Here is a 25,106-nt window from a genome sequence, read left to right as displayed (position 1 = left end):
TTTGGTGAGGAACAGGATTGCATATAATTTGCACTGCTCTGTATTTGGTTGGTTGGTTTTGGGGAAGGGGACCAAACAGCGAGGTCATCGGTCCCATCGGATAGGAAAGGATGGGGAGGACGTCGACCATGCCCTTTCAAAGGTACGATCCTGGCATTTGCCTAAAGTGATGTAGGGAAATCACGGAAAACCTGAATCAGGATGGCCAGACACAGCTTTGAACCATCATACTACCTCACTCAGTATATGTAGTTGAGCTTTTGGAAGTACAGAAGTAAGAATGTAAACTCCCCAAACATTATCTTTCTTTATGTCCTCATTTCTAACTTGCCTAATTTCTTCTGGGGAATTATCAAGTTTTTCCAAAAGCTTGTTTCCTTATCCTGCCCTTACTTTCTGCTTCCATTAATAAGTTATCTTTTTCGCTGTAATTTTCTATTTGTTATATACCCCATAAAGTTATTGTTTCTCTCTGTGCAGCAACTAAGTAACAGTATTTATTTTTTATTTTTTTGTATATCTCTTGATCTCTATCCTGGAACCATTCCTGTTTAGGTTTCCTACATGTTCAGTTAATTTAATTTCTGAGTGGTTTGTTTATTTTTTATTTATTTTTTCATTTATATCATTTCTTTGTTCTTTCTGGTACCTCTTCTATTAGCCACAGATGCCCTTTTTAGGCCTTTTTTAATTATGGTACCAAGATGGTGCAGCAGGTATTGACACTGTAAATGTCAGGATGATATCGTAGGATGGTGTGCAGTCTTGTAATCAGAAATGTTGCGATATCATCATCATATTTTATTCAGCTAGTACTCATGCACATGCTGAGATGGATCTTGGTGGCATGTGTTGACACTGGGCAGTGGAGCTTGCCTCAGCAAAACACGTACGGGCAGCCAGTAGGCAGGGATGCACCTACAACAGAGGCACAGCATCAGCATCTGGAGGAGCATATGGCTACATAAGGCACACCCCACTCGCAGCAGAGTGTAAGTGGGACAGTCAGCTTGCAATAGGGTAGGTGCATGATGCTCCAAGGCATGGACTGCGAAACAACAACCCATTGGAAATGTCCAAGAAATGACCTGTGACAGCATGAAGGGCAGCGGTGGATTTATAATTTTTGCACCCTAGGCACACTGTAATATGTGTTCCCTTCCAAAAATATGTCATAAATAATAATTATGTAGTCTTTAAATCACAATCAATGTTTTAATTGATAATAAAAACTCACATTATAACCTGAAATTTTTGAAACTAATGTGAAGAGATAAGCAAAACTCACCAGTCAAGAAAGTTTGCATTTGGGTTTAATGGCAGCAAACTTGTTAATCATGTCTTCATAGCTCAGATGGTCATCAGTTAGGAGGCCAGCTTTGATGTGAAAATGGACACAATGTTCAGTCTCTCCCCAGACAAGAAAAAATGCAGGCATGATTTCAGCCTTTTATGAGCTGAAAACGAGCATTCTGCTGAACAAGTTGTAAGTGCTGTACATAGAAACGTTAAAAGAGCGATGTCAGTGTTCGTTCCTTTCACAGGAATTTATTCATTTTGACTGGTACATCACCAATCTCACAAGTTTTACTGCATATTCAGAAATACGTCTGGTGAACCTTTGTAAGTGTACTGAAATCTATAAAGGGCTCTAACAGTGTAATTCAGCTTACAAGTTGTCAAGTATTGGGAGAAGTGTTTAGAACAATTTCTTCAGTGTCTACTTCTTCATCGACACGAAGTTTACATTTCCATGAGTTTTTATAAGTGCATTCATTGCCCATATCAATCGTACTCTCTGTGGATTTATTTTCACAACAGTTGAACATACCACGAATAGAGTTAATAAACCCTACAAGTGATTCATATAATTCATGCACTATTTCAGTATCAGTATTTACACTTTGCAATTTCACATTTACACTATTAATCTCTGGAATATGTCCTTACAAACTGTCATCATGATTGTTGTTTCTGGTCTACTGAGTTGATTTAGTAAAGCTGAAGCCTCATTTCATGCAAATGGTTCCTCACAGGTGTTATTGGGTAACGTGTGAGAGCATTGATCACACTCTCCCAATTTTCTTGTAGACTTAACACATGCGTCTTCTCTTGCCGACCAAAATTATTGTGATAAACATTTAACTGGTCTGCTTCTTGGTTTCATGAAAGAAAAAAGTTGATCCCAGGACCGTGTTGAACCATGGAAAAATTATAAACATTTTGCACTAAATTGAAAAATAAACATGTTTCCTGATAACAGTTTGTAGCACTAGGGCTGACTAAATACAAAGAATGTGCTGCACAAGGAACAAATGTGCTTTCGGATTTCATTCTTTAATGCGTGCCTTCAAACCTGTGTATGTTCCTGACAAGGTTTTTGAATTGTTGTATGACTCGTCTCTACAATCAGTAATATGATTGGAATTTGTAGACCGGGACTTTCAGTACAACCTCAGCTAAGTTTTCAGACTTGTGTCCCAGGTTTGGTAAAAATGGAAGGAAACATCCAACAGGCTCACCACTCTAATTACATATTTTAATACGAAAGATAATTGATCAATATGTGAAATGTCCACTGTAGAACCTACTATTATAGAGAAATATTTGACCTGTTTGATATCACTTATGATCATTCTCTTTATTCATTCACAAAACAGCCCCATTATTTCATCACAGATTTTTCCTCCGCACTCTACACGTGGGGCTTCCATGGTCGCGTGCCCCATTTCCTTGAGGAATTTTTAAAAGTCAGAGTTTTCGAGGTACATGTAGGTTCTGCCTTGTCAGACACCTTTATCCAGGAATACTGTGTGCCTCAGGGTTCCATCCTGAGCGTCATCCTCTTTTCACCATTAACCCTATAATGGCCTGTCTCCTACCGGGCATCTACAGCTCCCTTTTTGTTGACAATTTTGCCATCCACAGCCATTCTTCACGGTCCTGTCTCATTGAGCGGCATCTTCAGCAATGTCTTGATTGTCGTTACTCATGGAGCATTGACAGTGGCTATCGTGTTTCTGCTGACAAAAACGTTTGTATGAATTTCTGGCAGTTCAATTGGTTTCTCCCGTCATCTTTACATCTTGGGCCAGTTGCTCTTCCATTTGTTGAAACTATGAAATTCCTGAGGCTCCTGCTTGATAGGAAAATATCTGGGTCCTCCCATATGTCTTACCTAGCAGCCGTTGTATGCCACCATTGTGGCATCCATGTGGCAGCTGGCACCTTTTACACTAGCCCGGTTGATGTTCTGTATGCAGAACACCATCATGGCATCCATTTGGCAGCTGGCACGTTTTACACTAGCCCGATTGAGAGTCTGTATGAAGAAGCTGCCGAACTACTGCTGTGACTTTCTCCTCAGCAGATATACGTGCTCTTTATCTGCCATGTGTGGCCACCTGTCCTATGCCTCCCTCTTTGATGACTCCTAATCACTATCAGTTTCAACATCGGCAGACCTTTGCAGTCCTTAACTTGACTCCTGAGTCTTTATACCATAATATAATCAGTCTGATATCTTGTTATACCCCTTGACATCTGCCACATAAACAAGGAAAACATGACTCCTAATTTCACATATCTAATGCCCCTCAGTTCCTTGTAAGCAATCAATGCTTCAGCCCCTTTGCTGAGACCCTCTTCAGGATTTTCTGATGTTCCCAGGTAAGTGAATGCTGTCAAAGACCAGTGTCCCACAGTTTTCAGCTAACTAGGAACAGCAGGAGATCCTGAAGAAGATTCCAGCACAGGTGTCAAGACATAAATTGTGTAGAAGAAATTGAAGAAAAACATGAAGCAGCATGGTAACCGAAGAGATTATACCTTCATTCTCTGTCTTATTTATGTGTCTGTTGACAATATTCCAGCCATTAGTTCTATTCCACCCAAGACTTTTCATTACCAAAATGTAGATTATGATGAACAAAGAGTCTTCAGTCTGAAGTAGTCAATTATATGTATATTAAAAGCTAGCAGTTAGTGCTAGATTGAGAAAATGAGTGGAGGTTCCAGCAAAATTATCACACTTAACCCCTTCAGGCAACACTGTACTGCCAATTTCCTATTCACACAATGTAAAATTTTGAATTTAATAACGAGAATATAATATACAATAGATTAAACAATGGAAAATCCAAGATGGAATGTAACAATATTGTGGAAAGGAAAATTGCTATTTACTATATAGTGGAGATTTCGATTTGCGATAGGCACAACAAAAAGACTGTCACAAATACAGCTTTCATGAGTAAGGCCTTCTTCAAAATTAGATGACAAATGTGATCGCCTAATTTTGAAGAAGGCCTTTGTGGCCGAAAGCTATATTTGTGATAGTCTTTCTGTTGTGTATATGTGACTCAGCATCTCACTGTATGGTGAGTAGCAACTTTCCTTTTCACAGTATAGATACAATAGATTGCTACTTATAGAGGAGGCATTGACAGGCAGATTCCCACACTAAAAGAAGACTGTTACTTATTACTAGGTATCACACAAGATCCTTCTCCAGATGTAGAAAACACATGCACACACACGTTTAATCACACGCACACAACTAACACATGTGGCCACTGTCATCTCCAGCCACTAGGTTCCGACTGCAATAAGCAGCGATCTCAGCTGGAGTGTGTAGTAGGGCAATAAGAAGAGGTTTGGAGAGGGAGAAGGATAGCAGGATAAAGAGGGGAGAAGGTGCTATACTGCTGCTGGAGGATTTGTGCAGGGATGTCGGAGGGCAGACTGGTGGGCTGCGAAGTGCAGATTTGGGAGGCTGTGCATGAAAAGAAAAGGGGAAAGTAAAGAAACCGAGAAGTGGAAAGGAGTGTGCACGTGGCCTCAGGAGAGAGCAGGTATGTGTATGGTTAGAGAGGGAGCAGGGAGTGGGGATAGAGGCAAGTAGAGACAGGGAATAGCAAAGACTGAGGCCAGGGAGCTTATGGGAACAAAGCATACGTTGTTAGGAAGAGGTTCCAACTGTGCAGTTTGTAAATGTTGGTATTAGTGGGCGGAATGCAGATGACACAGGCAGCAAATAGTCCACTAAAGTCAAGCGAGCATGTGGAGTGGCTTGCTCATCTACTGGTTGATCCAGCTGTCTCTTGTCCAGTTCGGCAGTGACAATTCCTGTGAACAGACAGTTTGTTAGTGGCCATGTTCACATACAATGGTGCCTGCAGTTGCAGCTAAGTTGATAGTCCACATGGATGACTTCACAGGTTACACTGCCTTTGATAGGGGTATTTATTTATTCGTATGGCTTATGTCTCACTTAGGAATGTCATATGTAAAAGGTTAAATATAGACAAAAATATACGTAACACATACAAGCAGACAAATAATCCAGAGAAAATATTTTAACTGAATATCTATGTCTTAAAACTATGCAGTTCGCAGAGTCAACCGGGAAATTTTCGTGGGACACTCTCTTCAGTCAGGTGCCATATAGTTTGCACAGTATCACCACAGTCACCACACCAGGGCATCTTTGAACCCCCATTCATACAAACAGGCACCACATCTTCCGTGCCCTGCATGCAATCAATTCAGGGGTGTCCGTAGTTTTCTGGGAAGATCAAATCCATTCATATGTTTGTTAGGGTCAGTTATAGGATGAGAATTAGTTGGAGGAAACTTCGGCCAAACCTCTTTTCATTCTTGACAAACATCATATACAAGAGGCACATCTTACATTGGCCAGGATGGTTCTCTAGATTTGAATCTGCTGGCAAAAACCAGAAGATAAATATAAATGGAAGGTGGTGACATACAGCAAAAGGAAAAACAGGGTGACAGATACGCAACAAAAGGAAAATGACTTTTTAGTAATTGGCAATTCGCTGCTGAAGAATGTCGCTGTCCCCAATTGCAAGATCGATGTAGGACCTGGAATTAGAATGCAACAACTCTGTAAACATTTTAAAAATATGGTAAATGCAAGACAAGATAGTACAGACCCAGATTCTAAAACCAGACATAATTATAAAGGGGTGTTTGTATATGTTGGAACGAATTCATTAAGGAGCAGCAGTGAGGAAGAATTTGCAAACAAAACCAGAAACATGATTCGTTCTGCAAGAAATATGTATGCAGGATCTCAGCTGATACTTAGCGGAATCATAAACAGAAGGTCAGTGAGTGAAAAATATATCGCCAAAATAAACTGTGCTCTTAAAGAACAATGTGATCGTCTTGGGGCAATTTTTATAGACCCAAACAAATTCCTATGTAAAAACTCAGTAGCGTAGGATGGCTTGCATTTAAATAGACTGGGGTCTGTAACATTCAGCAGAATGTTTGCAGATGTCTGCAAAATCATTAGAAGCAAGGGAAACTAATATGGCCTGAAGGGGGCGAAAAATCATACACTCTAGCTGGAAAAGAAAAATATAAGCACCATACAAAAAATGACGATACTAAAGAATTTGCCTCAGAATACACCTCAAAACACGTAAACCAACAAAAGAAAAATTACATAAAAGTACTTCATCAAAATATTCAATACTTTGGGAACAAAAAATTAGAAGCAGAAGTACTCCTGAGTGAAGTAAGAAGACATATTATGCATAAGTGAACATGGACTAACTGAAAGTAAAATACGTAATGTTGCAGTAAAGGACTACAAACTAGCTAGCTACTTCTGCAGATCTAAATATAAGGGTGGTGGCGTTTGTATATATATTAAAACAGGTACTCTACTAAAGAATGTAAACAGTGAAGCTGCTACATTGCCCATAGCTAGAGAAAAAGATTTTGAAGTTACTGGTATAGTGACAGAGGTTTTTAGAGTGTTTTGTGTGTACAGGTCACCATGTGGTAGTATTAGCATCTTTCTGGGGGGGGGAATGCTAACTTATTGAGAATGAATATGAAGAGAAATCTTATTATATGTGGAGATTTCAACATTGACATGGGAAAAGACACAAAAATAAGACAGGATTTTGAAGAATTGTTAATACAGCATAACATGAAAGTAACAATAACTGCACCAACAAGACAAAGTGAGACAGTTATTGATAACATAATTACTAATATGTGTAACTATGAGTCACATGTAGTTCATACAGAAATATCTGATCATCATGGACAACTAATCAGTTTTGCAGAAGTAATGACACAGTATCAGAACCAAAACAAACAACCAAAGAATTTAGGATCATCAGTGAACAAAATATCAACATCTTTAGAACCATGTTAAGTAAGGAAACCTGGAATGAAACCCTACAGGCCCAGAGTGTAAATGAAAAATATGGTGCATTTATTTCAACAATTAAGTACCATTTTAATGTAGAATTTCCCAAAGTAAAGAGACAGGAAAGGCAGCAAGATCAAACACATTGGATTACCAGTGAAATACCAGAACAATGATGGAAGCTTCAGGATCTGAGACTGATGGGCGAAGCTGAAAACTATGAAATGTTAAAAAAGAAGTATAGAAAAACAACAAGAGAAGCCAACCAAAGCAAGAGCAATTGGCACCACCAGAACTCAAAAAACAAGGCAAAGGCAGCTTGGAATGCAATCAATGCTGAAAGAAAGGAAAAAGATGGGTCAAACAAAGAAGAAGGTATTAGGTCAATTAAAACAGACAACACAGTGGTCACAGATGGTATGGAAATAGCAAACATACTGAATAATAACTGTATCAGTGTAGTAGAAAACTTAGACCAAGAAATCAGCTGGTGATGATGAAATATCAAATCATGTAATAAAGCTGGTAAGTGAGCAGATTAATAACACCACTGCTGAACAAAGCAGACTGTTCTTTCAGAGATGCAATTTTTCCAGAAAAACTGAAGATAACGAAGGTGGTGCCAGTGTACAAGAAAGGGTATAAGGATGACCCCAACAACGACAGACCAGTTTCACTGATATCAGGTTTCTCGAAAATCCTAGAAATGCTTATGTATACCAGATTAGTTAATTATATCTAAAAACGAAGATGATGTGACTTACCAAACGAAAGCGCTGGCAGGTTGATAGACACACAAACATACACACAAAATTCAAGCTTTTGCAACCAACGGTTGCTTCATCAGGAAAATTATTTGGACAAACATAACATTCTCATACCCTCACAACACGGTTTCAGAAAGGGTAAATCTACAGAATCAGCAGTTGCCGGTCTAACAGAATACATTTTACAGTCCTTAGATGAGAAAAAGATTGTCTCTGCAATGTTTCTGGATCTCTCAAAAGCATTTGACACAATTGACCATGAAATGCTGATACAAAAATTAGGCAACTATGGCATTCGAGGGCAACAAGCTGAATGGATAAAATCATGTTTATTAAGATGATAAACATTATTTACCTCCATTTTATATGGATTTGGCTTCAATCTCCAGTTCTTGGAATAGTAGCCCAAAATGTGTAAATTTGTGGTCAAAGATCCTTCACACTCTTACAGCTTTCTTGCTTAATAATGTAGTGTTAGGTCTTCAGCAGATTGTATCTTTTTAGTGCTAGTGTTGGACATATTGCGGGTATAAAGATTAAAAAGCAATGATGATAACACACAGCCCTTCGGTAGCCCATTATTCAGCCTTCACCATCTGCTCCCTTTGTCTCTAAGGAATACTTGAAATCATCTGTTGCTGAGCATGCTATCCATTAAATTAACTAACTTTCTACATGAAGCAGTATTATGAAAAGGACAGCGGTAACTCGTCATATAGCAGAGATGCTGAGTCGTAGATAGACACCACAAAAACACTGTCGGAAGGTGAGCTTTCAGCCAACAAGGCCTTCGTCAGAATAAGACAAAACACAAACACAACTCTCACGCACATGACCAAGGTCACTGGCTGCCGAGGCCAACTTTTTACATGGTATGATTTCTGCAAATGTAAGTAGCATGCCATGGTGCTGTATGGTGTCAAATGCAGCCATGAGATCAACAAATGCTACTGTAGTCTTTAATTTGCATTGGTGTCTGGCTTCGATGAAAGATGTTAGTGGCAATACCTAATCACAGCAACTGCGATTCTTTTTGGTGTGATGCTGTGTTGGCATCTCTCAGGCTTTGAATCTGACACAATTTCTTCATTAGCTGTGCACTTTATTATTCAAATGGGTGAAGTCAAGGCTCTCTATAGCTTCTCGCATTTCCTTCTTTTGTGATCATTCAGAGCTTGAAGTAGTTCATCCGCTGTTTTAGTTGAATTTGCTAGTTGATATTCCTCGCATAGCTCATCACACTCATAGGACCATCCTGGGATGTATTGTTTCCTGTGTCCTGAGTATTGTTCTGTTTGCTGCCTCTTTGACAGCTTTAGTAAATCTTTCATAATTCGTAATTTGCACAGGAATGAGGTCAACAATCTTGTCGAGCTTGTTGTGGTCAGTTCTTTCTTTCTTTTTTATTCCAGTGAGCTTTAGCAGTTGAATTTACTAATGGTGTCTAGAAGCCATAATCAATGAGAATAGACCTATATTGGCTCTATGGAAAGACTTTACAATTTTCCTGTTTGCCAGTTCATTTCCATTAGCTTGACCAGTAGTGATAAAGCAAAGGTCTGGTGAGGCATCATTCTGCCATCTTCCTGATCAGAACGTTCTTTTGTCCTTTGCACTAAAAACCAAGTAGAGGTTATTCAAGGACAGCCAATCATGTAAGATGTTGCCCTGTATATCAATATCCTTATATCCCCAATCATGGTGGTGGCTAGTAAAGTCTCCAACATAGATGGCAGGGTCAGTAAAAAGTCTGAATGGGCGTGTGTGCCAGATCACTATTGGAAGTTTAGATGTTGATGATTATAGTCCCGCATGTCATCACTGCCAAGATAAAAATGTTTTTTGTAGAGTCCTTGGAAACCACTCTGTAATCAGCTATGTCTGTCCTCACATATGTTACTGTCCTGTACACATGGTGTTTGTCGTGAAGAGAATCTACCAGTCTATATCCTGGAATTTTTCATCTGCTTTGGAGATCACTGTCATCTTTTATGTGTATTTTTTGTAGAGTAATTATGTCCACATTATTCTCACTGCATAGACATGAGAGATATTCACATTTGTTTTTAGAAATTCCTTCGATATTCAGGTCACAGATCTGCAAGGTTGTGCCCATCGTCAGAATTTTGGGGCCTTGAGGATGACCATTTGAATTTACTAGTGTAGTGACCATGTTAGTTTTGTTGCAGCACTGGTTGGAAGATTAGCCAGTGAATTACTGTTGCCCAGGAAACGGTGGGGTATGATAATGATGTTTAGCACCTTCTTTGGGGAGGCTCCTTCTTGGACTAGCAGATACCTATTAGTGTGATCGAGGTCTACCGAAGTGAGATGAGCAGTCAGGCAAGGGATCAGGAGCAGATGCGAAATAGGGGCAAACCAGCATATTGTGCAGGTTGGTTGGGTAGGTGGTGGAACACTATTGTATTTAAGGTAGGGAAGATATGTCTGATCACAGGGCACAATGAGATTGTAACACACCTGGGGTACAGCTGGTGAGTGACCCTTAAACTGTTTCTCTCTTTGATGTGTGCCCTGTCCACACCACATACCTGATACTCCCGTGCAGGTCCCATTGTTCTGCTTCACACTGCTGCTGGCTTGCTTGAAATTACGTATTTAAATATGCAAGTGGGTTTGGGGAGCCACTCAGCACTAAACACAACACTTGTCCTACATCTGGTATGAATAATTAATTTCTGAGATAAGAAACCCGCAGGTTACACTGATTACATTCTAAGTCATAAGTGTTGATGCCAATTAACATTCTTGGTGATTATCCATCCACAATTATCACTTCGACGAGCATATGCGTAACCAACATGACTTGGGAGATTGTTGACGATGCAAAGCCAAATGGTCGAACGCAAGTTCTTAAGCTCATCACGTTTACACAGATATCTGGTACCAGTCCTTCTTGGCACTTTGTAATAATGTAAAACTGTTCATAAAAGTTAATTTACATTTCACAGTTCTCACTTGTGTGAACGTGGGTGTAACCGTCGTGACGTGGCTGATTGTTGATGCGGAAACACAATGACCGAACACAAGTTCTCGCGCTCGCTACGAGACACTGGCACTTGATTGCATTCCTTTGTGGTAACTGTTTTACTCATTCACAATAGTTCATTGTGGGAGGCCAAACATGGCGCAGATGATTGATATTGTACATTACGACATGCAAACGGGTGGATACTCAAAATACGTTGTCTGTGGCACTGTTCATACTTATTTACTTCTTTATGCACTTTAACTGAATCCACTTCCATATCTCATTACTTCACAACAATAGTACTTGAACTTCCATAATAATGCTTTTCCCATTCAGAGCTATCCACAACACAACACAACATAACAGCTCTGTGTCGCTTGCTCGACTCTGCAGAATGCAGCTACTCGCAAAGATACTGCACAACCAAACCAGCAATATGACAATATGCTTACATTGCAGATTTGGAATAGGGGCAGACCAGGATATTGTGCACGTCAGGTAGGTGGTGGAACACTATTGTATTTAAGACAAGGAAGATATGTCTCATCTCAGGGCACAATGAAATGTCATCAAAATCTTGGCAGAAAACAAGATTCTGTTGCTCCATTCGTGGGGGGTACAGAGAACCAATATTCTGAAAGCTAGAATTAGTATTATCGTTTTTGTTTTTGTCTAAGGCCCATTTATATTGGATATTTTTCCCCACAGTTTGAGATCTATACTTTTTCTCTAGATTTCATATTGATGTCATCACAGCAGTTGTCTGTTACTTCAATTACTAATCAAAACTGCAGTGGAATAATTATTTGGTGATATCCTTGTTTCCAGTTTCAGTTTTACACTTGGAGATCACTTACCTCATACTCCATTGTCATCTGTTTGTTATTAGATAAATCGTAAAATCATCAGAGGTGTCCCAGTGGAGTATTTTGGGCCTTGGCAAGTTGAAGACTATGTCCCACCTACAGCTGTTGATGGCAAGGTTCCAAGGTGTGCATATGGCAATGTGGAACTGTATAAACCACACATGCTTCCTGGAGGCACTGTCCACATGCAAAGTAAGTAGATTAAACACTTAAGTAATCATGTAATTCCAAAATTGGTTGGGCATCAAGGTCAGGAATTCAGTATATTTATAATTTATTAATTAGGGTTTTCATCAGAGTTCAATATAACTTTTATATTAGTGATTACTTTCGAACATTTTCATTAATTCTCAAACCATTAGCTACATTAGAAGGTACAGTTTTAGTAATAAAACTTGTAATTGTCTGGAAACATTTAATGTCCTAACACTAGTAGTAGTTCAGATAAATTATCCAAATGTAGTCATTCACATTGGATATTGTGTTGGTCTTGTCATTATACCCTATGTATTCTAGAGCAGTGTACACATAACAAGACAGGTGAATGAGATGGGGAACATTTTGTGGTGGTGCCAAAGTGATCTCTCTCTCTCCCTCCCTCCCTCTCTCCCTCCCTCCCTCCCTCCCTCCCCAAAGCTGTATGTCACATAGGTGATGTTGGGCAAGAAATATTACTATATGAGCAACATATAGACATATAGTAATTTTGGTATCTTTTTCTTTAGCTATATTTCAACCATTGAGATGCATACCATAATAAATTTATCAAGGTGTACAAGTAAGAACAGAATGGTGGTGGAGGAGGAATCATTGAAGTGTGCATTGCTAATACACAGACAGAAGACGATATTGGAGACAGAGAATTTAAAACTGGAATGTCCCATTTAAGGTGTAAAGAGGAGTAAGATAAATAATGATTAATCCCTGGGTCAGAAGTTTCAAAAATGCTGTTGTTGAGTTGGAAGAAATGATGTGTAAAAGCAACCACTCCAGTGTATCTCCTATCTGCCTTTGCTGCTCACAAGCCAGAACAGAGGAGGAGTGATGGAGTGACCCTTTTGGTATAGCCAGTGGTACCTTGATATGATTCAGTGACAGGGAAGGTGGATCTTACCATAGTCAGCACAGTGAAGTTTCAGAAGGAGAGATACCCTTAGATGTGGGAAAGAGAACTAGTTTCATGTCCCATCTGTGTTGAAGACATTTAAAGTCTGAAATGTGGTTGGTATACCAGTATCATTGTCTTGCATGTAGATAATGGATACAAGGAAGTTGTCTAAGGCTTGCTATTTCTTGGAAACAGTATTTCCTTTCACTAGAAAGTAACCACAAATGGGTGTATCTCATCACCAAAATTGGCGCAGCTGGCTGGAAAATGAGGTTTAGAGCTACAAACAGAACAGCCGCTTAACTTTCAGTACAGCAATAGCTCTTGTAGAACAATGTCAACACACAAGGTAAATAGTAGAATATGTTAAACAGAACGTGTGTATATCAGAGCTGATGGTAACTTACATGTACTATATGTAATTTGAAAGTGCTGAATGCACATGATAATGTGTATGTATTTCAGGCCACTGATGATGCACTAATAAATTGAGGTGAAACATTTCTGACAAAACAAAGACCTGAGTCTCTCCCAGTGTATACAATGTTCAGACAACTTAAGGGATGTAGCAGAGTGATCCTGTTTACAACTACCAATATTTTGATAGGAGCACACCCTGCCATTTTCAGGGCAAAACTGCAGCAAGTAAGTGCTGTGCAAGGGAATTTAGAACCTCGGTTTTCAGGGAAACTCTGAAAGGATAACACACAAATCAAACATGACCAATGTCAGAAGTTGTTGATAGTCAAATTAATAATCGATGGGTTAGCTAGCATATACTGTGTACTTCCGTTTCTTGAGAAGGGAGACAACAGGATTGCCGGCCCCTGTGGCCGAGCAGTTCTAGGCGCTTCAGTCCGGAGCCACACTGCTGCTATGGTCGCAGATTCGAATCCTGCCTCGGGCATGGATGTGTATGATGTCCTTAGATTAGTTAGGTTTAAGTAGTTCTAAGTCTGTGGGACTGATGACCTCAGATGTTAAGTCCCATAGTGCTTAGAATCATTTGGAGACAGCAGGATTCCGTGTAGAATTTAGACAAAAATCACCACCTCTATTTCTAAGGTTACTTGCTAATTTAATTTCAACAGCTTCTTTAATAACACTATCCCAATAGCTGGAAGTGCATTCCAGTACCTCCGTGTTGTTATATTCGATAGGATGACTGGTGCCAAGACAATGTTCTGCAATGGCGCGTTTGCGGGGCTGTTGTAAGCATGTGTGCCACTTATTGCACTCTGTACAGTTGACATGCAGGTCACTGAATGTGGCGTCACACTCAATAAGACTTGCACTTAGCAGCTGAACTTACCGCCTGGGAACTCCTAGCCACTGACGCCATATGGTCATTTCCATTTTACACACTGTACACCAGACAGTCACAGTCCTGGTAGTCAGGCCAATATATGACATGTCACAACTGCAAGGAATGCACTAAACATCCACCTTACACAAACCAATAGCAGTCTTTACATTTCACCCTGATCTTAGATGGTGGTCGAAAAACACACTTCACATCATATTTCCACAAAATATGACCAACCGTGTTGCTACCTGCGTAAGGCAAAAAGGCCATAGACTTTGGTGCCACCTTGGTACTATCATCACTCAGCCAGTGCACAGTTGAGCACAGCGCATGCCTGATCTGTATTTTAATGTAACCATTCTGACGAATGGTGACTTCGAGATGGGCCAACTCAGCTGAAAAACCCTCGGGGCCCGAGATGACATGGGCCCTGTGAACCAAGGTACAAAGTTCCCCTTCACATTGAGCCTGACAGTGACAACTATCATTCTGGAGGTAAAAGTCAGAGGGAGTAGGCTTCCAGTTAATAGCATGTCCCAACGTAACTTCCACCTTCCTCCTGACAAACACATCAAGAAAGGGAAGGCAGCCATCCTCTTCCATTTCCATAATGAAACAAATATTCAGTGGATTGAATTCAGGTGTTCAAAAATGTCGTTCAAATTCCCACTGCCATGAGGATAATAACAAACGAACTGTATACATATCAGAAAGAACATGCAGGTTTCACAGCCAACCACTCCCAGGCATGTGTTCGAAATCTTCCATAAAGAAATTGGCAATAATAGGTGACAACGGGCTTCACATCACAACTCCATCTGTGTGTTCATAGTATTGGTGGATTGAATAAAAAATAAGCACAAGTGAACATCAGTCGAAATAGGTTAGTTAATTCAGCACCAAACCTAACCTTCATCAATTGTAATAAATTGAACAGAGGAACACAAGTGAAGAAAGAGACTATATTATATCACACATCAACATCACTGTGGCTACAATGAGTCTACACAAAAGGCTTCTCTTAAATGGGCAGGAACACATATACAAACAGCACGTTCCTCCTGCAGTTTGGATTGTCAAGGTACAAATAGGTCTGATACAACAGCATTAATGAGTCAGATGCACATTAGCTGGACAGGATACGACAAAATGGGTTAACTAGCTCAGAAGGAAAATAAAAATACATGTGGTGACACCCAACAGCAAAGGTGGAGGTGTGGATGAAATGGGCTGACATCTGGGCTACCCTGCACTACAGGCATGGTTTGCGGGTAGCATTGGAATGCTTTCCAGGAGGATATGTGTGGAGGGGCATAGCTAAGCAGAGAGAGGAGGGAGAGAAGATGGATAGTGAGAAGGGAAGGACGAGGCAGACACAGGGAAGGAGGTTGGAGGACATGAACCAAGAAAGGGAGTGGAGGGGATGGACAGAGAAAGGAGGGAGGAGGACTCAAAACATATAGAGATGGGCGGGAAGTTGGAGGAGGTAAACAGAAACAGGAGCAGCTGGAGGAGACGGGCAGAGACAGGGACAGTTCGGGAAGACAGACAGAGAGAGGGGCAGTTGAAGGAGATGGACAAAGAGGGGAGCAGTTGGAGTAGGCAGACAGAGAAAGGGGCAGATGGAGGAGATGTAAGGGAGAGGAGCAGTTGGAGGTGATGGACAGAGAGGGGCGGTTGGAGGAGACGGACAGAGTGAGTGTCACTTGGAAGAGATGGAAGAGAGAGGAGCACTTGGAAGAGATGTACAGAGAGAGGGGGAGTTAGAGAAGCTGAACAGACAGAGTGTCAGAGGACATGAACAAAGAGAGGGGGAATGAGGAGAAAATGGCCAGAGAAAAGTGTGAGGAGAGGACAGACAGAGACAGGGGTGTTGAAGGATGTGGACAGAGAGAGGTTTGTTTGGAGGAGCCAGACAGAGGTTTGTTTGGAGGAGACAGACAGAGAGATTAGTAGTAGTAGGAGGAGGAGGAGACTGACAGAGAGAGTAGTAGGAGGAGGAGATGGACAGAGATAGTAGTAGTTCAAGGAGATGAGAGAGAGGGGGGGGGGGGGGCAGTTGGAAGAGACATACAGAGAAAGGGGCAGTTGGAGGAGCTGGAAGAGAGAGGAGCAGTTGGAAAAGATGGACAGAAAAAGAGGGGTTTGGAGTGATGGGCATAGAAATGAGGGTTAGAGGAGACAAACAGAGAGAGGGACAATTGGAGTAAATGGACAGAGGGGGGGAGTTGGAGGAGATGGACAGAGAAAGAGGGAGTTGGGGGACTGATACAGGGGGGAGGGGGCAGTTGAAGGAGATGAGCAGGGAAAGAGGGGGTTGAAGGTGATGGATAGAGAGAAAGAGAGAGTGTTTGGAGGAAATGAACAGAGAGAGGGGTTTTTGGAGGAGGTGGACATAGAAAGGGGCAGTTGGAGGAGATGAGCTAGAGTGAGGAGTGCTTGATGGGGATGAACAGAGAGATGGGCAGTTGGAGGAGATGGGGGGGGGGGGGGGAGAGAGAGAGAGAGAGAGAGAGAGAGAGAGAGATAATTGTAATTCGTTTCTTATACAGGGTGATTCACAAAGATTTGAAATATTTTAATATGTTATTCTACCAGTAAAACTAAAGAAAAAAAGTTCATATAAACATAGGTCTGCAGGTGTTTAGTTATGAGATTACAGCTAATAAAAGATTTTGCCTGAAATTTAGCAACTTCACTAATATAAAGCCATATCAAAAATGTACGAGGTTAGAGTAAATCATGATTTCCATTTACTTTATTATTATTGGTCTGGTGAATCAAATAAAACATGTCCCAGATGTGTATCTGCAGTAGTTTTCCAGAACATCCAGAGAAGCAAAGACTATTATACAATTAAATTTGTTTACTTTCCGTTAAGAATGTAGAAAAGTTTATGTCATTGTTGGCAACTGTTGGTGAGTTGTTTGTCATTTCCTAACCTTGAAACACATTAGTTTTCTGTATTGTTCAGTGAAAGAACATAATAACAACAGTGTATTTAAGTGAAACCACATAGTAACTGTTGTAGCTTGTACATTATTTATGAAATAAGGATGCCTTTCAAATTTACAACAGAGGAATATGCCGATATGGAGTTACGGAGTTTATTTGTGGCTAATGTGACGGTAATGCTACAGCTGAAGTTAACGAATATTGCATACATTATCCAACTCGGAGGATTCAGAATGTACAAACCATTAGTGGAGTATTTCGAATGTTACGGGAGACAGGTTCTCTACCTAGCGTTTATAATCAGTATGAGCACTCGATACGTGAAGATGATGAGGATATTATGAATGCTGTTCAACGTAGCCTGGGTACCAGTACATGACGTATCTCTCAACGATAAGGTATTTCACAACCTAAGATATGGCGTAAACTGAAGTACAATAATCTGTATCCTTACCATTAACAAAAAGTGCATCATTTACATTCGGGAGATCCTGCCCCTCACTTGGAGTCGTGCAACTAGTTAAACACTGCTCGGCAGCTACACAAATACATTTTATTTATTGATGAGGCACTTTTTACGCGAGATGGTCTAAACAACTTACATAGCGAGAAGTATGGTGTGAAGCAAATCGACATGCAATAGTGCAACGTAGTTTCCAGCAGCATAAGCATAAACATGTGGTGTGGTACAATCAACACACACTTTATTGGACCATTCATTTTCCCAGGACGTTTAACCTGTGAGACATACTTAAAATTCCTTCAAGAAGAAATGCCCTGCTTACTCAAAGATGTCCCACTTGCTACACAATTGCAAATGTATTTTCAACTGGTCAGCGTACCTCACATTTCATCAATGCCGTTAACACACATTTAAATGAACATTTGCCGAGAAATGGATTGGTCGTAGTGGTATACGTCTGTGGCCACGCAGATCGGCCAGTTTAACACCAATGGATTTTTGTGTTTGGGGATGGATGAGTGACATAGTTTATGAGGACAATGTCGGTACACATGAGGCATTGCTTGCTTCCATTATGAATGCAATAGACAAAATTAAGAACAATCCTGTGAAACTGAAGTGAGCAACAAAATCTGTTCATAGACGTGCAGCTAAATGCATTGAACTTGGTGGAGACATTTTTGAACATTGGTTGTGAATGTATTGTGAAGTTTTATGTACACTGTGCAACTTACTTAACACTGAGCTTTGTTTTTTCTGGTTTAACATGAATTTACATGTGCTATGGTATATTAATAAAAGCAGATTACCTGGCACATTCATACAGTTTCAGTTAATGTTATTACCATCATTTTTCCAAAATTAAATTCTCTACAACTTCTCTTGGATAACTGCATGCTATTGACTGGAATTTAAAAAACAAATTGGGCCAAGTAGTTAATAAATTAAAAATTTTACAAAATTAAATTTTTGCTTCTTTGGATTTTCTGGAAAACTACTGCAGAATCGCATCTGAGACATGTTTTATTAGATTCACCAGATCAATACCAACAGAATAAATGAAAATCATGCCTTACTTTAACCTCATACAGTTTTGCAGTGGCTTCATAATAGCAAAGTTGCTAAATTTCTGGCAAAATCTTTTATTAGTCATAACTCTGTAACTAAACATTTGCGGACCTATGTCTATATGAACTTTTTTCTTTAGTTTTACTTGTAGAATAACATATTAAAATATTTGAATATCTTCGTGAATCACCCTGTATACAGTGTTAATGTGTCAGTCAAGTAACAAGAATGAGCACTGCAGTGATTCAGTATTTTTTCTGCATGTTATGGGAGTGAGGACCATGCCACAGGGTTATTTTAACATTCTCTCTAGAATCATATGGTGTAAAACAACAGAGATTCCGATATCCTGGTATTTGTGTGAAATGTATGTGACATGCTCATGTGCACTCTCTCTGGGTTATGGCGTAAAACAACAGAGATTCAGACATATATGTGTGTAGTACATGTGTCGTGCATGTATGCTGGTGAAGTCAAGGGTAAAAAGCTAGTTTTACTCTAAAGCTTTTGTGCATATGTAATAAAGCTTAGGCTTTTCCACTCTTGGAGACAGTTTTTATTTTTTGTGTGTTTACATAATCTTAAAGTCTGATCAAAATTAACTTCATAGTTCCAGGTTTGAATCGTGTAGCCAGAAAACTGCAGATAGACTGTGCTCCTGCAATCACTGGCTTTGGGCATACCAATGGAATATGGGGTCCTATCTACGATGGATTTGTAATTTGTGAAGAATACAAGTATGTGCTGGCTGAAGCATGGCAAGCAGTAAGTCTAATCTTTTAAATTCATTTTTCAGAGTATCATTATGGACCTTTTGCAGTGACTGTTGTGATGTCAATCTCCATAATTGTTCTAACCAATCTTGAATTTATTATAAATTGTCATCTGATTGGCCAGAATGTGTAAAACAATGCTATTTATGATCACCAAACAATGAGCTGTATCTTATTATGCAAGCCCCGTATTTCATCTCCCTTAAAGCTGTGATCTCGTATTGCGAGGGGTCCAGAACACTTTTGAATTGTGGCCAGTCACACAGTGTGAAATTCATCCTTCAGTATCAAAACAAGGAGAGCAGGAGTGGACCTACATTTACAGCTTCATTCTGTAAGCTAGTGGACGGTATGTGCGACACTCAAGCTCACACTTCTCTGATTTTACCACCATGCCCCTGACACAGCATTGTAGTGTGCTGTGTGTTGTCTGCCATAGTGTAGTGGTTAAAATCACTGGCTGCTAGTGTGCATGTCACCAGTTTGATCCTTGCCGCCTTAAATTATTTTCACCATTCATGCCTTTTGGAAGGTTCTGGGTTCCAATTATTGATAGACTGCTGGAGTTTCCTAGAACATTCAATTTATGTACAAGCCGGAGTACGCACTACTGAGGCAGGCAGTTCAATTCTATGAGGGTTGAATGTAAAGTAATGCCTCCACCTTCGTTCAGTGGATTTGGATTAGAATCTTTTAATACATCAAACACTGTTTCCGCAAGCACAGTCTCGCAGTTCTGTCAGCGTCTTCATCAGAAGCATAATGATGTCCCCCGTGGATCTTCTTTCACTATCAGGAACAGGTGGAAGTCAGCTGCTGGACTGTAAGGAGGATGCCGTACGGCAGTGAAATTCAGTCTCTGAAGTTCTGCTGTGGCAGCATGTGAAATGTGTGGTTTGGCATTGTCATGCTGTAGGAAAACATTTCCCTTTTCCTTTCGGACCCTTGTTAGCCGTTGTTTCAGAGTTCGCAGTGTTGTGTTGTAACACTCTAAATTTATCGTTGTTGATCAAGGAAATCAACATGGATAAGACCATCTGCATCCCAGAACACTGTGGCCATGATTTTTTCAGCTGAGAGCTGCATATTGAATTTCTTTTTCTGTAGCGAGTCTTTGTGTCAATATTCCATAGACTGACATTCCATCTCCAGGTCGTAATGGTGTACCCACGTTTCGTCTCTTGTCACAGTTGAATGGAGAAAGGCGTCACCTTCATTATCATAATGCAAGAGGAGTTCCTGGCAAATTTCAAGTCTGTGCACTTTCATTTCAGCAGTCAGCATCTGGGGTACCCATCGGATACAGTTCTTCCAATAGCCAAGCAAAGCAATGATTTGACCCACACTTTCTTGTGGAATGCCGATTGCATTTGCAGTTTCTCTTTGAGTGATACGACAATTGTCCTGAATCAATCTGTCAACATTTTGCTTGTGAAACTGTGGTTGCTGTTGCAGGACACCCAACTCTTTGTTTGTCACGCAGGTCAGATGTTCCCGCCTCAATATCTGTAAACATACTTGCCCAACAACACACAGTACTCACATCAACACAATCACCATAAAATTCTTTCATTTTCTGTTGAATCTCCTTTGGGGTGACACCTTCTGCTGTCAAGAATTCAATGACTGCAAGTTGCTTAAATCGCATTGACCGACTGTCTGCGCAGGGTTTCATACTTTACACTGTGCAACACAACCATTCAATGCTAAGGCTTGCCGCCAACTGGAGCTGTAGAGAAGAGGCTACAGAACAAGCCAGTACCTGCTGCTTACCAATGCTGCCAACTGCTGAAGAGTTACGAAGGTGGAGGCATTACTTTTCAGTCAACCCTCGTATGTATGATCAAAAAACATACTTTCAGTGTGAAGGCTTGTTGAAAATACTGCTCGCATAACTGGTACTGAATTTTAGATTCCGTGTGACACGTTTTGGTGGTGGCTACACAGAGGCCATCACTTAAATGGACAGGAACACATCTACAAACAGCACATCCCTCAGATTGTCCAAGTCCAAACAGGTATCATCATCATTGGGTTGTCTGCCTTGCAGCATATTTTGACTGCATAGTCCTCCATGCTTTTGTCTTCTGCGTTCCTCTTCATTCTTTGGTATCCTTCTTGTGGCCTAATGACATCATCCAGCATCTGGAACCTTCTTCTGCCCTTCCCTCTCTTTCCCAGAATGAAACCTTCACTTGCGTCTACTTCTTCATTCCTGACTTTTATCAGTGCAGCTGATCTTCTCCATTCTACGCCATATCCACATTTCACAAGCTTCAATTCTCTTCTCATTCTGCTTTCTTAATGTCCACATTTCTGCTCCATACAATGCAATGCTCCATATTAAGCACTTAACCAGTCACTTCCGTAATTCCTTGTTTAAATAACTAGTTAGGAGTCCTCTCTGCTTTTGAAATGCCTCTTTCGCCAGAGCCATTCTCACTTTTATATGATGTTGTCAATCCATGTCTTATTTAATCCAACTTCCGAAATACTTGAGTGCTCTTACGTGTTCTGTGATTTCTGACCCCAACTTAATTTCCACTTTTCTTAGGCCTTTGACCATGCTTTTGGTTTTCTTTTATTAATTTTAATACCATATACTACACAGGCTTCATTCAGGTCATTTAGCATTTGAGTCAGCGTCTCTTGATTTTCTGCGAGGATCGCCATGTCATCTGCAGATCTTATACATTCAATTTTCCGCCCACTTATCCTGACGCCTCTTGTCCCATCCGAACAGCTTTCCAGTACTTTCTCCAGGTAGATGTTAAATAGGATAGGTGAGAGACAACAGCCCTGCCTAACACCTCTCCCAATCTTGGTGTCTTCAGAGATCCCATTGCCTATTCGTACCCGAGCTATTTGATTCAGGTACAGATTTGCAATCCATTTTCTCTCCTTCCACTCTACTCCCTTCTTTTTCGAGATACCTAACAGCTTATCCCTCTGCACTCTCTCAAAGGCATTTTCGATTCTATGAAGACAGCATGCATTTCTTTGCCCTTTTCTATGTATCTTTTGCCGACGGTTCTTTGAAGTCCAATGGCATCTCGTGTTCTCTTTCCCCCTTATGAAACCATATTGTTCTTCACCAAGTGTTTCTTCCAGCATTCCATATAGCCTCCTATTCAGAATTCGTAGAACTATTTTTGCTGCCTGCGATATTAGGCTGATTGTCCTGTGGTCTTCACACTTTTTGGGATTATTAGTCTTTGGGATTGGGACTATTATACTTACTAGAAAGTCTTCTGGCCATTCCCCTTTGTCATAGATGTAGTTGCAAAGAGAGGTCAACTCAGTTTTGCCTGTTTCTTTTAAACTCAGATTTCTACCAGAATGTCATCTACACCACAAACTTTGTTGTTTCTAAGTTCTCCCAATTACTTGTTTACTTCTGAACTTAGGATAAAATCTCTGTTTTCATCTTCATTTACTGATTCTTCCTTCTCAATCTGCAGATCAAAAGGTCTTTGATCCACTTCATAGAGAGTTTCAGTATATTCTTTCCATCTATTCTGAACAGAGTGTGGGTCACTTAAGAGTTCCATCTTTCCCTTCTATCTCCATATTTGTTTTCTTCTTCCTTCCCTGAAATACTGTTTCCTTGGCTACTCGATACATCTTTTCGCACTAGCCCTCTTTCTGAGCAGATTTCTATTTTTCATTTTTCCCTGGCTTGATCAGTTTCTCTTGTCAGCTCATTGTTCAGTCTTCTGCATTGCCTTTTTCCTTCGTCAGTTTCTGCGTTTTTCCATTTTCTCCTTTCTGCCATCTTCAAGATCATGCCATCGGTAACCCATGGAACCTTCTCCACTTGCACTTCACCAGACCAACGACGTCTTTTCTCGTTGCTTTCAGGGTGTCTCTGAACTGGTTCCACTGTTCATTTATGCCCTCTGTCTATTCTCTAATTTTCCACTTGTCTCGAAACTATTCTTCAAGCTTTTTGGTTATTCCTTTTTCCTTTAGAGCATCCAAGTTAAATTTCACTCTCACTTTACCTACCAACATTCTTTTCAATCTAACCTGCACATCTGCTACAACCAAGTTGTGGTCAGAGTTCATATCTGCTCCTGGATAAGCCTTGGTATTTCTCATGCATTTCTGGAATCTACTTTGTATTAGTATGTAATCGATCTGGTATCTGCTATTGTCTATATTCGACATACATGTGTACGTCTTCTTTTGTGATGTTCAAAAAGCATGTTTCCAACTACAAATGAGTTTTCCTTACAAACTCTGACTATTCTCACACCTCTTTTGTGCCTGTTACCCAATCCAAATTTTCCAACCACATCTCTGTCTTTCTCTTCACCAACCATGGCATTCCAATGTCCCATTACTGTGATGCATGCCTTTTTCTTCTCTCTCTCCACCAGAGATTCCAATTCTGCTGCAGCTCTCTTCAGTCTCATCGTCGCTGTGTCGGCTGGTTAGCATGTAGACCTGTATCAGAACTACATCTGTCTTAAGACATTTCAACCTCAGAATCATCAATCTGCTATTATCATGGTTTTTACCTTCTTCTTTACCATGATAGCTACTCCATTCATTCCATTTTTTTTCCCTTGCCTGAATAAAATAGTTTGTAGTAATCACTCTGTAACACACCATTGCCTTCTCATCTCACCTTGCACATTCCAAAAATATCTATATTGTTGTGCTCCATCTCTTTTTTCGTATTTTTCAATTTGCCAGATTGTAAGAGGATGCGAACTTTCAATGTTCCAATCCATAGCTTTTCCTTTTCTTTATCTTTACACTTTCAATTAGCCTCAGTGTACTCCCCTGCTGAAGATCAGAGTGAGGGGATGTTTCAGCTCCGGAATCATTATTTTGCACAAAGAGGGCCATGTCAAGTGTGCCTTGGGAATAGTAGTGTGGTAGCTTCCCGTTGCTTTCCACGTATGATACCAGCCACCCATTTTGGGCCAGACGCTGCTTGCAATCACTCACTCTCGAGTCAGACACTGCAGCTGGCTGTTGACCTGCGGGGTGTACCACTCATATCTGGGAGGCATTCCCCAATCCACCATCTAAGGACGCGCTCTCTAGGGGTTTCAGGCTCCCTCTAGGGCAAACAGGTATGATTCAACAGCATTGGTGAGTCAGATGCACATCAGCATCCAGCTATGTTTCCAGATAATGCTGGACAGGATCTGACAAAATGGTTTAACTAACTCCGGAGGAAAATTTAAAAAAAAAATTTGGCAACATCCAGCAGCAAGTCCATATAGCCCAACAACAATGTAAACAGTTCCAGTGGTAGCTGCGTTTTGTGTGTGTGTGTGTGTGTGTGTGTGTGTGTGTGTGTGTGTGTGTGTTTGTTTTTTGGTGTCGTGTGTCACAGTGAATCTGAATATCCCAGAAGCTGACAAAGTTCCTAATGAGAGACGTGACATATGGCAGATGATGAGTATCAAGTGCTCTGTGTGAAAGATGATATCACAAGAGAAGTCTTCATCAGTCGGTAATAACACACAGAGGTAGTGCACCAGAAAGCAGTATGCTGAAAGATGTTCAACAGGCTTCTGGATGCTGTACCCGTGGTAGTCATGGAAGACCATAAGGGCCTCACATGCTAGAGTGAGAAATAGTAAGAGAAGAGATTAA

The 25,106-nt window shown here is 40.5% G+C and overlaps 1 protein-coding gene across 2 annotated transcripts in view; it reads left to right on the top strand.

Moving 5' to 3' along the window:
* The window catches only part of LOC124622648 (DNA repair protein complementing XP-C cells homolog), a 124,946-nt gene that overhangs the window by 57,637 nt on the left and 42,203 nt on the right, over positions 1 to 25,106 (top strand). Inside the window, exons 4-5 of one of the 2 annotated variants that reach the window (XM_047148426.1) lie at positions 11,841 to 12,009; positions 19,328 to 19,482. In XM_047148426.1, the coding sequence (XP_047004382.1) occupies positions 11,841 to 12,009; positions 19,328 to 19,482 (324 nt within the window). Of the gene's footprint in view, positions 1 to 11,840; positions 12,010 to 19,327; positions 19,483 to 25,106 lie in introns of those variants that run through there. The other variant, XM_047148427.1, reaches the window with a different exon arrangement.

Source organism: Schistocerca americana, chromosome 7 (assembly GCF_021461395.2).
Source record: "Schistocerca americana isolate TAMUIC-IGC-003095 chromosome 7, iqSchAmer2.1, whole genome shotgun sequence".
NCBI classification, from domain to species: Eukaryota; Metazoa; Arthropoda; class Insecta; order Orthoptera; family Acrididae; genus Schistocerca; species Schistocerca americana.
The sequence above is the reverse complement of the archived record's forward strand: the minus strand, read 5'-3'. Positions and strand labels throughout refer to the sequence as shown.